Below are 18,177 nucleotides of genomic sequence, written 5' to 3'. Positions count from 1 at the left end.
TGTTTCACTCTGTCTTTTTGTGGGTTGTGCTGCTCTAGAATTTGTTTAGAGCCATATTTTACAGGTATTTGGGGAGGTTTGGGGGACAGGTCAAGCAGGTCACTGCTTTTACTCTGCCATCTTGGCTCTGCCCCAAGGCAGGCAGTCCAACCAGAAGGCTATTGCAATAGTCCAAGTTTGAGGTGATGAGGATCTGCACCAGAGTGGTGACAGTATCAGAGGAGAGAAGGGGGCACATAGGAAAGATGTTGTAATAGATTGGATATGAGGTGTGAGAGAGACTGAAGAGTTGAGGATGGGAGCCAATGGGATTGGGAGGGTGGTGGTGCCCTCAATAATAATAAGGAAATTTGGATTGGGGGAGGGTTTAAAGGGACAGATAACAAGTTCAGTTTTAGACATGTTGAGTTGTCAACCAAATATCCAGTCTGGGACGTCTGAAAAGCAGCTGGAGATGTGAAACTGGAGGTCAGCATAAAGATGAGGCAGGATAGATAGAGCTGAAAAATCATCAGCATAAAAATAATAATTAAATTCATGAGAGCTGATGAGATTAACAAGTAAAGTAGTATAGAAAGAGAAGAGAAGAGGGCTCAGGGCAAAGCCCTATGGGACACCCATTATTAGTTGGTATAACCCGATGAAAATCCAGCAAAGGAGAGAGAGAAGGTAGGAGGAAATCCAGGGGAGAGTGATGTCCCAAAAACCTAGAGAGAAGACAGTATCTGGGAGAAGAGAGTGATCAGCAGTGTCAAAGGCTACAAGAGGCCAAGAAGAATGAAGATTGAGAAAAGGCCATTGGATTTGGCAAAACAAAGATCATTGCTAACTTTGGACATGGCAGTTCCAGTAGAATGATGAAGTTGAAAGCCAGACTTTAAGGAATTGAGTTTGTCAATGGCCTTCTCAAGGAGTTTAGCCACAAAGGGCACAAAGGAGATAAGATGCGGATAGAAGGATCAAGCGAGGATTTTTGAAGATGGGGAGAAATGAATATATTTGTAATCAGTGTGGAAGGAAGCTGTAGATAGGGAGAGATTTAAGAAAAGTGAAAGAGTGGGGAAGACAGAGGGGCAATCTGTTGGAGAGAGCAGGATGAAATACATGTAAAGCATTTTGCACATTTTAAAGTGCTCTGCAAATGCCAGTTATTTATATTCTAGGGACATTTCCTACACATAGAATCCTGTCCTTGATGTTTGGATTTTCATTAGCTTCAAACCTCTTCCTCATCCTTACAGATTCAGAAAATCTGAGTTGGAAGAGAACTTCCAGGGTAGCCAATGAGCCTGATGTAACACTCAGTAGAGTATTACATTTGGATTCAGGAAGATGTAGGTTCAGATGCAAATCCAGACACTTACTGTATGACTTAGGGCAGATCACTTAATCTCTCTATGTCTCAGTTTCTTGATCTCTTAAAATGAGGATAATAAACACTTATCTCGTAGGGTAGTTGTGAAGCTGGAAGGAGATTAATGTATGTAAAATGCTTTGAAACATTAAAGCATTGTGTAAATATCAGCTATTAATATTATTCATTATTAATATTTCTCACAGCCAATATCAACATTCCTGACAAAGTGTTATTGCTAAGGTTGTCTGTACCTAGATTTTGAGCTCCCTTTTACTTTTGGAACTACACCACTTCGTCCTCAGAAGACATATCTCGAATTTCAAAAGAAGTTACTTATTACCTTTACCCAATGGGGTGACAAAATGTTTTAAGTAAGCAGGGAATCAGGAGGCATGATGATGCAATGAGGAGAGCACTGGATTTGGAATGAAAATACCTAGGTTCAAAGCCTTTCTCCACTACTAATTGCAATCTTGGGCAGCCTCACCTCTCTGGTCCTCAATTTTCTCATCTATAAAAAGAATATATTGAACCAGATGACCAATAAAATTCCTTCCAGCTCTAGATCTGTGGTTCTATGGTCCACTCAGCCCACTGTTGTAATAACTGAAACTTCAATGATTACACACTTTGCTCAAAAGCACCATCACTTTTATACTTTCTCCTCATAATATAAACAGTAAGCCTCTTGCATTTTGTTACGCCTTCCTCAATCAGTTTCTTCATCTGTAAACTGAGAAGGTTGGCCTGGATGGCCTTTTTGCTCCACACTAAGCTTGATCAGTATTTCCAGTTTTCCACCCTAGCTAGCACCACAGTCCCTATCTCATGAGATTTTTCATAATGACCTCATTTGTTTCTTGTACCTTCCAGGAAATGAATTACAAAGCCCAGATCCCTTTTGGTTTTTTGCAAACATAAGGTAAGTGTGCCTTTGGCTTATTTGTCTCAAGCCTTGGTAAACTATAGCAGTGCAGATGGGTGGAAAGGCTTCTCTGAGAACAATCCAGAATTTTTTCATCCTGGAGTCATCCCACTGATGCTTTTCCAGTAAAACTTGATCTGCTCATTTTTCAAGTCACACAAAACTCTTCAAACTTAGCAATTCACTTTATTGAATTAAATTGAATTTGTTGAATTATTGCAACAATTTCTGTAGAGGGAGACAGCAAGGAAAGTGCACCTGACTGAGTTCTAGTTTGGCTTCTCCTTCCTGCTATATGTTCCTAGACTCTCGTCCTCTCTAAACTTCAGCTTTCTCAGCTGTACAAGTGAGGTGAAGAAAGAAGAAAAGGGATTAGATTATTGCTAAGATCTCTTCCAGTGGGCCATATGCAGGAATTTTGTTCTAATGAAGTAATCGCTTATGGAGCATATAAAAATAGAAGTGGAGTGAGAGAACTAGCAAGAAGAAGGTGCAGCTTTGGCCTGGGCGTGACCAAATGAGACCATGCTCTCAAATGCCCTGTGTAGTTACAAACCCACTTCCAACTCAAACATGGTATAATTACATGTTAATATTGCACAGTGTGCATGGATATTGATGGTATTAGTTGATGTCCTATTTCAACTAGATTTCTAGATACACTCCCATAATTCTTTTTATTCAAGTACTTATATCTATTTCCTCTGAGCTTTGCCATCATTTTAATCTTATTTAATAGAAGCAGGCATGCCCTTTGTTTTTGTTAGTAATTTTGGAATTTTGGAGTTGGAAGGGATCTTAAACATAAATCTAAACTCTCTGGAAGAGCTAGTACATTGTAGATGGAAAAAAAAAACCCAATAGAGCTAGAGTCAGAACACTTGACTTTGAGTTCCAGCTCCAACATTTAATAGCTGTGTGATCTTGGGCAAGTTACTTTTCCCTTAGCCTCAATATCCTCATTTGCAAAAGTATTTGCACTACATATCTCATGAGGTTGTAAGAAACAACTTTGAAAAACATGAACACTATATAAATATGAATTGTTAATAAGTATTAATAAAAAAATAATAAATCTCTATTTTTTCATCAATATTGTCTGCTCCAAAGGCATTAGGTCCAGATTCTTTTTTTTTGCTTCCCAAACTATCAACAGGATAATTCATGATTCAGATATGCCTAATTATTGTTATCAATTTGTTTACCAGTGGTCTGATAGAGAAGGAAGAACAATGTAAGCGAAAGCAGGAAGAGAAAAAACAATTCAAACTGGAAAAGAAGAAATTGGAGAAGATGGAAAAAATCAAGGAAAAGGAGAATGAAAAGAAACAGAATGAAGGAAGAGTGAAGAAAGAAAGAGAGGAGAAAGAAGAGAGAGCAATGGGAGAGAAAGATACAAGAAAGGATGAAAAGCATAAAAAGGAAAAAGAAGAAAAAGCAAAGAAAGAAAAAGTGCGAGAGAAGAAAGAAAGTTTAAAGAAAGAAAAACATAAAAAAGAGAAAGGAAAGAGGATGAAAAAAGAAAAAAGCAAAGATGAAAAAGAAGAAAAAAAGAAAAATATAGAAAACTCAGAAGAGGAAAGAGAAGACAAAAGGAAGATGATTGAGGCAGAGAGAATAGCTTTGCAAAAGCGACTCCAGCTGAAGGGAAGAATGAAAGGGATGAAGAACAGTGAAGTGTGGTGGCCCAAGGAGAAAAAGTTGATTGGGAAGATAGCAATTCAGAACTTTGTACAACTTTTGCCAAGTTCCTCTACCATCCTCAAGAGCCCAGGTACTATTTCCCCCCCCCCTTCTCTATTTTACCTGACTGAGTCAATATAAAAGGAAGGAGGGATGAAGGAAGGGACAATGAATGGTACAGTGGAGGGCGCTGACCTGGGAAACAGGAAACATGGGTTCTGGTCCCAACTCTGCAAATAACTAGTTCCTTAAATTTGGACATCACCCTTTTTAAACTTCAGTTTCTCCCCTCTGTCAAATGAGAGAGCTGAATTAGATTTCTTAAGGTCCCTTCTACCCTTAATGTTGTATGAGCCTTCCCTACCCTTAGGTTGTTAAGAGATGGAATGACATGGGTATAGATTGTATAGGGAATTCTGCCTTCAGGTTTAATGAGCTCTTGGGTCTCTCTTATTTCTGAGATTTTGCGATTCTATCTAAAACCTTATGAATTAAATTGGAAACACAAAGTTTCAGTTTGGAATAGTAATCTACCCTGGTCTACACAGGTCCTAGAAAGAAAACATATCTATATTTCAGTTGTCTGGGAAAGAACTGTGCCACATTATTACTTCCAGCTCACTTTTGGTTTTCTAGTAAGGTACAAAAAGTGAAAGCTTTGTCATTATGCCTCTATTCCAAGATGATGAATAGATATGTCTTTCCTCTTTTGAAGCCACTCATTTGTGGTTGGCTTACCTCTCTATGAGTCCAATTTCTGAGTTCTGTGATAGCTTCATTTGTTAGACTTCTGAAGGCTTATGAAGCTACACTTTCTGGACTTCTACACTCATATGTCTACATGTCTACACTAGGCTATTTCCAGCCCTTGCCCTGTTAATCCAGTGACTGGACATACGTGTCCCCTACAGTGTTGTTTTTAGGGAAGTGGGGATAGCCCTGCCTCAGGATGTCACACTATATACTATCATTCCATTCCCCGTCCCTCCTCCCCACCCCCACAACCCTTTCTATTCTAATAAAATTTAGTTAAGCAACTCTCCAGGGAAAAAGTCATAAAGGAGAGGGTAGTGTGAAGCCTGAGAGAAGTTTGGGGGAAGAAGGAGGAAGGCCAGTTTAGCTTCTTTACTAGGTTCATGGTAGGTGGGACTTAAGCTAAAGGCATATATATGAGCTTAAAATCCTTTCTAATACCACCTGGCTGAATCATCTAACAGAATTGCAGGAAACTCAGCAGGCATTTAATCCAACTCATACCCCAAAAGAATCCCCACTGTAACATACCCCCAAAGAGGTCATCTAGCCTCTGGATGAAAACCACCAAGTGACCCAAACCCTCCTGAAGAGAGTGCATTCCATTTTTACATGCCTCTAATCATTAAAGGAGTTTTTACTGACATCAAGTCTAAATTTGTCTCTTTATAATTACCACTTTGCCAGCCTTGCTTCTGGTTGTACCTTCTGGGACCAAACTGAGAAAGTCTAGTCTCTCCTCCCTTGCAACCCTTCAAATACTTGAAGATAGCTAACCACCTCAAGTCTTCTCTTCTCCAAGCTAAATATGTCCAGTCCCTATTCTAATAAGACATGGATGAAAGGCACCATTTTTGTTGCCCTCATCTGGGCATTCATCAGCTTATCAATGTTCTTCTTAAACTGGTGCTCAGAGCTGAGCTCAACAATCCAGACGAGGTCTCACCGGGCAGGGCACTATCACCTCCCTATTTCTGGAAGTTATGCTCCTTGAGGGCAGCCCAAAATTGAATTAGCTTTTTTGGTTGCCACATCACACTGCTGACACATTTGAGTCTATCTATTAAAGTCCATATTGAATCCAAGGCATTAAAATCCCCGGGTCTTTTTTCAGAATGACTGCCACCTATCCATGTCTCTGCCGTTTTATACTTGGGAAATTGATTTTTTTTTAAACCTAAGTGTAACACTTTACACTCATCAATATTGAATTTAATCTTATTAGATGTAGCCCGTTGCTCCTGACTCTAAAGATCCTTTTTGTTTCCTGTCATCCATTCTGTTTGCTGTCCTTCCAATTCACAAATTGAATGACCTTGTCATCAGTGCTTTTCTTTCTTCAAGTTACTGATCAAAATGATAAAAAGCTCAGTAGTATTCCACTAGAGAACTAGTGCCCTGTTTCCATTCAACCATTAACCACTCACTCCTCTTTGATCTGGTTATTTGATCAGTTCTGAATCTACCTAACTGTGTTCTTGTCTAACCTGGATGGCTCTCTATCTTCTCCACGAGAAAAGTATGAGATATTTTTTTTAAAAATTTGCTAAAAGCTAGGTAAAATACATCCACAGCGACTAGTTTAGTAATCCTGTCAAGAAATGAAATGAGGTTAGTTTGGCATGACCTGTTCTGGATGAAGTCATGCTGATTCTTAGTAATCACTACTTCCCTTTATGTGCCCACCATCACTTTTTTGATCATTCTGAGATTTTCAGTGGAATTTAAGTCAAGCTCACAGGCCTATAGTCTCTAGTCTTCTCTTCTGAAAATAAGGACAATGTTTACCTTTCTGTGCTCTTGTTTTCCCATGATCTTTCAGATATCACTGGCAGTAGCCCAACAATTGTATGTATTGTTTATTCTAAAACTTAAGAATATAATTTATCTGGGCCAGGTGAATTGAATTCATTAAGGGCAGTCAGATACTCCCTTATTGTCTCTTTAGTTATCTTGACTATTATCTCCCTGTTTTAGTTATCCTTGTTCCTTTAATAGATGAGGATCATGGGATTGGATTTAGAGACGGAAGGAAGTCATGAAGGTCAAACCCCTGATTTTGTAGATGAGGAAACTGGGGCCCAGAGAGCATAAATGAGTTGCCTGAGGTCACATAGCTAAGTGGGTGTCTGAGGTAGGTTTTGAACTCAGGTCTTCCTGACCTAAAGTACAGTACTACCCCTGCCTGCCCTGCCCTTTTACATAGAAAGCAAACAAAACCGAGAGAAATTGAATGACTTGCTAAAAGTCAGATGGGGTGTTTGAGAGATTTCTCTCCAAATTTCCAGTCCTCTTATCAACATCTCCGGTTAGAGGAGTGAAAGAATACAGTACTTACTCTATATTTTTACCTTTTAGACATAGAAGACCACGTCAACAGGCCAAAAAAGAGACACATGGACCTTCAGGAACATCTGGACCAGAAGTAAGATTTTTTTTTCTCTGTTATCCACATTGTTGTGTATTTGACTTAAGGCCACATATACATTTTGTATGTACCTATCAGGCATACTTGGAAAGTCATCTAGACTAGGAGTCAGGAGACCTATCTCTACAAGTGTCGATGTGATCTTGTCAAAGAACTTTACTTTTCTGAGCCTCAGTTTCCCATGTGTGAAACAACAAACAAACAAAAAACCAGAGTTAGACTAGATGTATTTTACCCTCTATTCTGGTTCACATTAACATCTGCTTTGCCACTGCATCCTAAGGACCATGGACTTTTCCATCTGACCTGCAACTGAAACCTGTGTGTGTTGTCCCCTCTCATGAGAATATGAGCTCCTTGAGATCAGTCTGTCTAACTTTTCTATTTGTATCCCCAAAGCTTAGCACATAGTAAATGCTTAATAAATCCTCCTATGATACCTTGATATCTAAAACATCAGCCAGCAACTAAATCAAATAGGTTGTTTATTGTCATGTTATCTAGATAACTGGGGTTTTGGGGGGGTTTTGTGTGTTTTTTTTAGAGGAGGGACTAGGCAATGGGGTTAAGTGACCTGCCCAAGGTCACACAGCTAGTAAGTGTTACGTGTCTAAGGCCAGATCTGAACTCAGGTCCTCCTGAATCCAGGGCTGGTGCTCTATCTACTGCTCCACCTAGCTGCTGTAGATAACTGTTAAGACTGTTTTTTGAGCTGATTGAAGTGATAAACAAAATGAACATCCTACCAAATTCATGGGCAATTCCTTCCTTTCCAAGACTCATGAGTATTGTTCACCAAAATCATTCATTCAATAAACATTTAGCAAATGCCTACAATGTGCTTGGCACTGTTCTAGGCCTTGTGAGAAATACAAAGATTAGTCGGACAAGATCCTTGACTTTGCCTGGAATTTATTGGCTAATCATTGTGATAAGGTATTATAACTATAATAGATGGAATAGAGAAGCAGACTAAAATGTACTAAGTGCTAGGGGAGTTGGGGGAGGGGGGCAGATTACTTCTGGAGAAGGATAAGAAATAAGGAAAGGCTCCATGGAGGAGGTCATAATTTAACTCCTTGAGGGACTCATATAACTCCTTTGGGACTTTGGTAGGAAGGACAAAAAGCATTCCAGCTAGAAAAACTGACATAAGCAAGAATGGAGAATACAGGAAAGTTGGGGATGTATTGGGTATTGACTGGGGTATGTTTCCATTCAACAAATGTTTTATTAAGCGCCCATTGTAAATTTCTAGCACTGTGCTAAGTGCTGGGGATTCACAAATGAAAGGCAATACAGTTCCTGTTTGTAAGGAACTTCTAACTTAGTAGAGGGGGATATATACCAATAACTATAATACAAGTTTAAACATGATTAAGGGGGCAGGCATAATTCAAACCCAGGTCTTCCTGACTTCAGGTTCAGGCCCCACTATGCCCCCATGCTCCTTTATTTAGGCAATGGTAAACTAACGAATGTTTCGAGCAGAGGAATGCTAGGATAGACCAGCGCGCTAGGAAGTGCATTAACTACTTAGGTAGTAGTCAATGCAAGGATGGATAGGAAATGGGAAAGACTCATGACAAAGAGGTCATTGGAGGCTATACTTATAATAGTTTAGGTGAGAGGTGATCAGAGCCCAAAGCATGGTGGTAGCAATGGAGATAGTATAGATGGGTATTAAAGATGTTGGCAAAGGTAAAATTGATAAGACCTGGCAACTGACTGGTTGTGTGTGATATAAGAGAAGGAAAAGTCAAAGATGATTTCAAGCCCGGGTAATTGGGAGAATGGTGGTGCCATCCACAGACATAGAGAAATTATGAAAAAGAGCAAATTTGGGGGGAGAGATGATGAGTGAACTTTGCACATACTAAATTTGAGATGAGGGGCATCTAGGAGTCAACAGTTGGGAAAATGGGACATGCAAGATGAGACAAAGGTAGATTAGGGACAAATCGTGAAGGGCCTTACATGTTAGATGTACTATTTAAAGTGGGAATAAACTTTAGTGTTGACCTTATCACATAGACAAGTCAGGGGTCTTTGAACCAACTTATTCATTTGTCCCACAGATTTGTGGGGCAGAAGGGGAAAGCAAATAGAAAGGAAAGAAAATGCAAGGGAAGAGGTAATGTCAGCAATCCAGAAGAGGAAGACCAAGCTGAGAAGGACAAAATTAAAAGAATAGACAAGAAACAGAAATTAGGGATTGTCAAAGTTCTAAGAAGGAGAAGCATTTGTTTCCAAAAGATGACACTTGGAGACCTGCACCCACTCTATACCCCACGCCCCTGCAGAATCTATCTGCTCACACTTGAAGGCACCCACACAGAGACAGCCACTATCACCAATGGTAACTCTTTTCTTTTTTAAACATTTCCTTTTTTCATCCCTTTTTTGTTTCTGGTCTGTGGGTTACAGAAGAAAGAACTAGGACTGGAGAGTTATGGGGAAGCAAATTTTGCCTCAGTATGAGAACGAAATTCCTAACAATTAGAGCTGTTGAACAATGGAAAATGTTGCTTTTAAGGTGGTAGAAACTCATCACTGAATGCACTTAAAAAGGAGTTTGATGATTACTTTGTTGATGTCATATGGAAATAGCCAAGGATTTGTCAATAGATATTGCCGCCAATCATACTTATCAGTGCTCAGAGACATTTTATTAACTGGTTTTATTTTATGCTCAGAGCACAGACACTTTTTATCTAAATGACCATTGAGCACCAGATAGAATTTTTCCTAAGACTTATATAGTCTCTAAATTCATCATCATAAAAAAAGGGGAGGGGGAACAATTAGATTTTACAGCTGCCAAAAGAGAAAGGGAAAGATTTACATTTTAAGGATAATTTTGTAAAATGTAATAGATGTGTGGTGAATGAATACATGAATGAATGACAGAATGAATTAGCCATACTAGAGCCAAATGGAAAGGAAATTAAAAATGCTTATGACACTAGGAATGGGGTTCCTGCATTGAACTAGGGGTTGGACTAAGGACTTCTAGGGTCCCTCTTAATTTTGAGATTCTGTAAGCCTATGCCTTACTGTATTCCTGCAACAATATCCTGCTTTCATTCACTCTCCCACATTCTCTCCATCCACTAGCTGTGTGACCATAGATCTATTTTACCTCTCTGGACCCAAATTTCTTCATGAAAAATATAAGATTAAGTGATCTCTAAAGTCCCTTTTCTAGCTCCTGTATTTTCTATATATCCTTCAAAACTGTCTTCAAATGGTTTACTTGAATGGTTCAAATCAATTCTCACAAATTTGGTCCATGTAATGTCAAATAGCCAATTTATTTTGCCCTCTGGTTGTTCAGTTTCCTCCCTCAGTGTTTCTCATGAGTCTCCCACTCTACATGTTATTCTACATGTAATTTATTCTGTTATTCATACATGTATGCATTCACCACACATTTTTAAGTGCCTATGTGTTCTATATGCAAGACATTATGCTAGGGGACTTCCTTTCCTTCTTGCCTCACACTATTTTTGTATAATTTGTAACTTAAATTAATAATAACATATATGTACATATATATATGTAACTCTTTAAAGTTTACCGTTTCTCTACAAGATCTTGTGAGGTATAGGGATTATAGATACTACTATCTCCCATTTTTACAGACAAGGAAACAAACTCAGAGAAGTTGTGACCCTGACATTTTAACTTTAATTAATTAACAACAATTCAACCAACAAATATTTATTATTCAAGTCCAGGGCTCTTTGATAAATAATTTCCCCCAGATTCAAAAGAAATCCTCAGATTCTTGGAAAGGACTCAAGTTCCTCAATTCAAGGAGAATTTCCTTCAAATTGGTATTTTTGTTCCTCACCATTGCATTCACCAGGCGTATCCATCTTTTTGGAGGAGGACACAGGTATGGTTTTATTCTTCCTTTTTTCTTTCAGGAGATAGACAGTACAGTCTTGACCCAGAGGAGAGAGAGAAAGTCATTCTTGAAGGGAAGTAAGAGGTTTTACCTTTTTGTTGTTTCCCCAATGTTAGATTTTGGTGGGACAAAGGAATTCTTAGAGAAAAGTGAAACTTCTCTTCCTGAAAGCTGTTGTAGTCAATTGCTGTCCCTGCATATGCATTCTGTAGTCACAAATATTGCTCTGAATTATCCCTTTCACAATAGGAACAATTGCGTCACCTTAGCTGAGGGATGATATATTTGGGAAGAGGAAGAGAGGAGAAGAAAATGAAACCTCTGGGACAGGGACTGCCTCTGTTTTGAGGGATGAAGAAATAATATCAATCTTAGTTAACCCCTGTCCCCAACATTACTTCTGTTTGGGTAATAGGGTGGAAAAATTCTCAGGGTTCTTTTACTCTCTTTATCTAGACTGATGACACAGCTTGTGCAAAAGGGCAAGGTAAGTGGGATTCTCTTGAATACTAGTACCCTTCCATAATTCAGTGCCCTGTGTAGAGGAAATGCTTAATAAATATCTGTTCCGTCAGATTAACCACCGAATAGGTACTTTTACCAATCAAGTATAGGTGCAGAGGAGAAGTGTCTGCAGGTGGTAGAGGGTTGGTCCTGGGGTCAAGAAGAACAGAATTCAACTCCTCTCTCTGACCCAAGAGTGAGTCAAGTAACTTTCAGTGCCTCCAGGCAGTCCTCTAAATTGTGGCTGACTTACAGATCATTAATAGCAGCATGGACACTATGATAGGTCCAGACTGAAGGAAAAGGTAGCAGATTTGACACTGTGCATTATCCATCTCCCAGAATTGAAGGGAGGATCAAATGAGAACAGAAATGCTTTTTAATCAAGTACCAAAGAAGTGTGTTGTTGTTGTTGTTACAAATAATAATAGGTGTTCTTTTTGTCGATATTGTGAGGTAGGGTAATTTTTTTCCCTTATACAAATTTTGTGGAAAAACATTTAATTCAATTCAGTAAGCATTAATTAGCTGCCTACTTTGGGGTAAGTACTGGTGATATAAAAATTTTAAAAATGGAGATCCTACCCTCAGGAAGCTTACAGTCTAGTTGGTGAATGAGTCATGCATACAAAGGTAGAATGTGGTTAACTACACAAAAGAAATCAAATGTAGGGACTTGAGAGATGAGAGGAGGAAGTGAGGGATCACCTCCATTTGGGAAGATGAGGAAAGGCTCTGTGGAGGAAGTGGCAGCTAAGTTGGTCCTTGAAGGAAGAAAATGTTCCCACTAAGAGACTGTTCTGGGTATGGAAGAGGGGAAGGGGGAAAGGGGGCAGTGACCTGTAGGAACTTAAAGAGGCAAGAGAAAACAGGACAAGATGAGGGAACAGTGAATAATTCAATTTGGCTATAGCATGTAAAGGCAAGTAGTGTGAGGTAAGGTTGTAAAGATAATTTGGAGACATTGTAGGAGGTCTTGATTACCACACTAAGGAGCATGTATTTTATTTCCTTGTCACTCACATGCTCCACAGGTAAAAAACCCTGAAGGGTGGTTCTATATATCTACACTTGGATAGAAAGTAGACATTTTAGTTACTAACCTAGATAGATTTTGATTGAAATTTTCACTTTTTGACTAGATACTTGTTATCCAAGGGCAAAAAACAAAAACAAAAACCTTATGACTGAGCCAAGTATTTCATATGATGAAATCTATACTCTTATTCCTGTTCTCCAAATTCTTTATTTTCTTCTATGACTCTCATAAAATGGCATGTCTGGCTTGCTCTCTCTTGCTTTTAGCCTCATTATTAGTGTGATTGCTGATCTCACCTATACTTTCCTTCCTCAGTTTCTTTTCAGTATGTTTGTTTCTTATAACACTTTCACTCAACCCTAGAAACACCAAATCATAAAGGATTGTGAAAGTGAAATCTGAAATAACTGAGGAAACAAAGGGTCAAGCTATCAAGTATATCGATTTATTAAGCAATGTATGCCAATTGCATAACAAAGAGGGACTAGGTCTCCTCACCTTGGCACTGAATCCCAAATACAGGAAAGACAGATTTTTATGCATTAAAAACAATCAAATAAGATCAACTAATTAAAAGAAAACAATTAACAAGATACAAACCAGGATACAGAATTAGGTAATCTGATTTCTAATTGAAGGAAAGATTAGGGGCTTTCCAAGTTGGGAAGGGAGGAAAATGAGTTTCAGTTGAGTTGAGAAGGGTCAGGTGAGTTTCAAGCTCTTTCCTTTCCCAGAATTTGGAGATGCTGATTAATTGTATCCACCTGCATTTATGAAAAAATAGATGGCTTATGCCATCTAGTTTCCCATGAATGATTTACAGAAAAACCACAAGATGGAGGATAACGCATGTTGTTGCACAAGCTGGAGTTCATGAGAGAGAATCCAATTAGTTCTCTCTAATCTCACAGCAAACCAGCTCCATTTGTAACTGGCTTTCACTCCATCTTGTCAGGAGATAATGTGTTATGGTACATGATGCTCTACAACCCATGTCAAGGTTCCTAGTCCTACTTTAGGCCCTTTGATTTCCCAGCTACTTATCCAAAGGCCAGTGCACATACTCTAATTCCTGACCCCTGTCTACATCCTGATGATCCCTCTTATGCCCACAGGGGCCCAGAACCCTCTCCCATAGAAGTGGGAGGCATTCCTAGGAAGCATAATCTTTGCTCAGAAAAAGTGTCCCAAAATGTCCAATCTCCTGAGCAGAATCTATGTAAGTCTTCTTTTGCACCCCACTCCCGGGGAAACATGCCTCAATCATTATGGAGAATTAAGACTCCAAGAATGGAGCCAGGTTTCTGTATGACAGAGTCAGGAACCAAAAGGATCACATTAGGCCAGAACAATGGGCTGAATCAAAGAGGGTACAACTCAATGGGGATGAATGCGAAGTCTTATACTTGGGTACAAACAGTTAGCTTCACAAGTACAAACTGAGAAGGAGGCATGATTAGGCAGCAATTTAAAGAAGATCTGGGACTTTTAGCTGCAGTAGTGTGCTTAGCTCTGTGTGCTACGGTTTAAGAAGGTCATTGATAAGCTGGAAAGTGTCTAGAGGAGAGCGACCAGAGTGGCGAGACCTGCTATACTAGGATGGGTTAAAAAAAATGGGCCATATTTACTCTGGAAAAGAAAAGACATGATAGTTGTCTTCAAGTGTTTGAAGGACATTCATGTGGAGAATGAACTAGACTTGTTCCATGGGAACCCAAAGGACAGAAACAAGAACAGTGGGTAGAAGTTACAAAGAGGCAAATTTATGGAATGGTTCTTAGTGTCTTTGAGCTGACCTGACAAAGGGGAGTTGAAACCAGATGAGAACTTGTAATCTTGTTCCCAAATGATAAAAATCCATCTTTCCCCAACCCTATGAAGAAAGCACTGGCCCAAGCTCACTGTAGTGAGAAAGTGTTGTCTTAGATAAATTTATCTCTTTTCCCTACATCTTTTGTTTAGTAATCTGACTGTTTTTTCCTTTCTGCTTTAGAAAACTACAGTACAGGAGTCATTCCCAAAAGTCAAAGGTAAATAAAGAATGAGAACCAGATGGCAAAGTACACTTAACCTAGGAGAGTTATAGATGCCTGGATAAGATTGTATTTGGAGGGGAAAAAAGGAGTGTTTTCCTCCAGTCATGGGCTGTGAATACAAAGGACTATCACATCTCATTTTAATTTTGATGTTTTTGAATGCTCATTTACAAAGCAGAAATCAAATAATAAACCAACAAACATTTATTAAGGATGTAATATGTGTCAGGCACTGTACTAGGTGCTAGAGATCCAAAGACAAAATTAAATAGTCTTTGCCCTCAAGATGATTGTATAGGGGGAAAAATAATTTCAGCTTCCCTACCTCTCCAAAGTCTAAAAAAGGAGTGCTGCCCAATAAATTTATGTTTGACTGTGGCTAAATCAGTGCTGTTCTCCATAGTAATTACTATGTCTTCAAAGCCACCCATTCGCTGTTGCAATTCTAGTGTTTAATCAGACAATAGTACTAACAGGGTGAGTCTGGGGAGTGTTCAGAGACTGCTTACTAGAATGAATATATGTCTGTGAGATATAGATATACATATTACACACACACACATATCTTTCCGTCGTGTTGGGAAAAGTAGATTGAAAGTGAACACAATAGGGTTGCTCTGGAAGTCATTAATTGTGGAATCCTAGATGAAATCCAATCTCCCTCCCAATTCAGGATTCCCGTTGCAATGAACCCAACAGTTTAAGCCAAATCCAGTCTCTGCTTCAACATACCCAGTGTTAGGGAACTCATTCTTCATAAAGCAATTCCTTCCCTTGTTAGATAACTCTAATTGTTCAAAAGTTTTACTTAATATGAACTCAAATCAGTCTCTATAATTTCTACTGCCTAGTCCTTGTTTTGACTTCAAGGGCAACATGGAATATATGCTATCCCTCTTCCATATGGCATCCTATCAAATGATCCTGGAAAGATAAATTTTGAGATGCCCCCAGTAGTAGTGATTTGGAGCTGACTTCTCTGAGGTTGCTCTGAGGAGTCTACCTTAGATAACCTTGGAAAGAAACTCTGGCAGAGTTGCCTCTGTGGTGCCGGTGGTAGGGTAGGTGATAGTCTAAAGTCCTTTGGTAAAGAACCCTTATGAAGTTGCTTATAGATTATGGCAGGTGTTTCTAGAGTGCCCTTATGGGTTCATTTCTCAGGATTCCAAAATGACTTTGCCAAATCATTCTTTTTTTAATTGTTTTTTTTTCAGTTTTTAAAAATTTATTTATTTTTAGTTTTCAACATTCACTTCCATAAGATTTTGAGTTCCAAATTTTCTTCCCATCTCTCCCCTCCCTCACCCCAAGACAGTGTGCAATTTGGCATAGGCTGTACATATACATTCATATTGAGCCTATTTTCACATTAGTCATGTTGTAAAGAAGAATTAGAACCAATGGGAGAAACCATGAGAAAGAAGAAAGTAACAAAAAAAAAAGAGCAGAAAAAAAAGATCAAATAATATGCTTTGATCTGCATTCAGACTCCATAGTTCTTTTTCCGGATGTGGATAGCATTTTCCATCATGAGTCCTTTGGAGTTGTCTTGGATCCTTGCGTTGCTAAGAAGAGATGAGTCTATCAAAGTTAGTCATCACACATTGTGGCTGTTACTGTGTATAATGTTCTCCTGGTTCTGCTCACTTCACCCAGTATCAGTTCATGTAAATCTTTCCAGGTTTTTCTGAAGTCTGCCTGCTCATCATTTCTAATAGCACAATAGTATTCAATTACATTCGTGTATCATAACTTGTTCGGCCATTCCCCAACTGATGGTCATCCCCTCAATTTCCAATTCGTTGCCACCACAAAAAGAGCTTCTATAAATATTTTTGTATATGTGGATCCTTTTCCCATCTGTATGATCTCTTTGGGATATAGACCTAGAAGTGGTATTGCTGGGTCAAAGGGTATACACATTTTTATAGCCCTTTGAGCATAGTTCCAAATTGCTCTCCAGAATGGTTGGATCAGTTCACCACTCCACCAGCAATGCATCAGTGTTCCAATTTTCCCACATCTTCTCCAGCACTTATCATTTTCCTGTTTTTTCATGTTAGCCAATCTGTTAGGTGTGATGTGGTACCTCAGAGTTGTTCTGATTTGCATTTCTCTAATCAATAGTGATTTAGAGCATTTTTTCATATGACTATAGATAACTTTAACTTCTTCATCTGAAAACTGCCCATTCATATCCTTTGACCATTTATCATGGGGAATGACGTGTATTCTTATAAATTTGATTCAGTTCTCTATATATTTTAGAAATGAAGCCTTTATCAGAGATACTGGTTGTAAAAATTCTTTCCCAGTTTTCTGCTTCCCTTCTAATCTTGGTTGCATTGGCTTTGTTTGTGCAAAATCTTTTCAATTTGATGTAATCAAAGTTATCCATTTTGCATTTCATAATGTTCTCTATCTTTTCTTTGGTCATAAATTCTTCTGTTTTCCTTAAATCTGACAAATAAAATATTCCTTGATCTCCCAGTTTGCTTATAGTGATATGGTTTATATCTAAATCATGTACCCATTTTGATTTTATTTTGGTACATGGTATAAGATGTTGGTCTATGCCTAGTTTCTGCCATACTATTTTCCAGTTTTCCCAGCAGTGTTTGGTCCAATAGTGAGTTTTTATCCTGGAAGATGGAGTCTTTGGGTTTATCAAACAGTAGATTTCTATAGTCATTGACTACTGTGTCTTATGTACCTAAGCTATTCCACTGATCCACCACTCTACTTCTTAACAGCAAATCATTCTTTAGCATCACCTCAATCAGACTGCCCTCTAGAGATACGTTTTTGAGTTCACCCTATTGTCCTTGTCCAAGCTGGTCTCTGAAGCAACCTTGATAAGTCTATCTCTGGAATAGGTCTCCAGAGTGATCTTGGGGACCTAAATCTACAATGATCCTCAAAGCTCTTAATTGCTTTTGGCCAAAGGGTAGAAACTACCAGAACAGATATTATATTTCTTATTGTTGTTTGATCATTTCAGTCATGTCTGACTCTTCTGTGATCCCATTTGAGGTTTTCTTGGCAAAGATACTGGAGTGGTTTGCCATTTCTTTCTCTAGCTCATTTTTACATGAGGAAACTGATGCAAATAGGGTTAAATGACTTGCCCAGGGTCACATAGCTAGTGCCTGAGGCCAGATTTGAACCCTTGAAGATGAATCTTCCTCATTCTAAGCCCAGTGCTCTAACCACTGTACCACCTAGCTGTCCAGATATTAAACTATCTTCATAGTAACTTCACAATAGAGCAGAATTAGAGTGAATTTCTATCCATGAAATTAGGTACCATTCCCAAGTTGGCTGCATAAAAAGAATCTTCGTGCCACTCTATCACTGATGATTTAATAACTTGTGATCTGATTAAATAATTTGTGATCTGAATTTTGAAGCATCCAGGCCAAAAGAGCTTCTCTACAAGTCACATTTACTTCTGTGCCAGAGAGTAAGTAACTTTCCCTTTCTGGAATTATTTTTAAATGGCTGCTAGTTAAAATGACCTCTAAGAAATATTTGGTGGT

General features: G+C 38.7%; 1 protein-coding gene across 1 annotated transcript in view; it reads left to right on the top strand.

Annotated features, from left to right (window-relative positions):
* LOC110194234 (uncharacterized) overlaps positions 1 to 18,177 on the top strand; it is a 67,429-nt gene that overhangs the window by 22,460 nt on the left and 26,792 nt on the right. Inside the window, exons 7-13 of the mRNA XM_078156778.1 lie at positions 2,231 to 2,279; positions 3,491 to 4,056; positions 7,077 to 7,143; positions 9,225 to 9,505; positions 11,079 to 11,136; positions 11,516 to 11,546; positions 14,596 to 14,632. Coding sequence (XP_078012904.1) covers positions 2,231 to 2,279; positions 3,491 to 4,056; positions 7,077 to 7,143; positions 9,225 to 9,505; positions 11,079 to 11,136; positions 11,516 to 11,546; positions 14,596 to 14,632 — 1,089 coding nt within the window. The remainder of the gene's footprint in view (positions 1 to 2,230; positions 2,280 to 3,490; positions 4,057 to 7,076; positions 7,144 to 9,224; positions 9,506 to 11,078; positions 11,137 to 11,515; positions 11,547 to 14,595; positions 14,633 to 18,177) is intronic.

The sequence above is a fragment of the Phascolarctos cinereus genome, unplaced genomic scaffold (genome assembly GCF_003287225.1).
Source record: "Phascolarctos cinereus isolate Bilbo 61053 unplaced genomic scaffold, phaCin_HiC Scaffold_5;HRSCAF=322, whole genome shotgun sequence".
NCBI classification, from domain to species: Eukaryota; Metazoa; Chordata; class Mammalia; order Diprotodontia; family Phascolarctidae; genus Phascolarctos; species Phascolarctos cinereus.
This window is presented reverse-complemented; position numbering and strand designations above follow the sequence as displayed.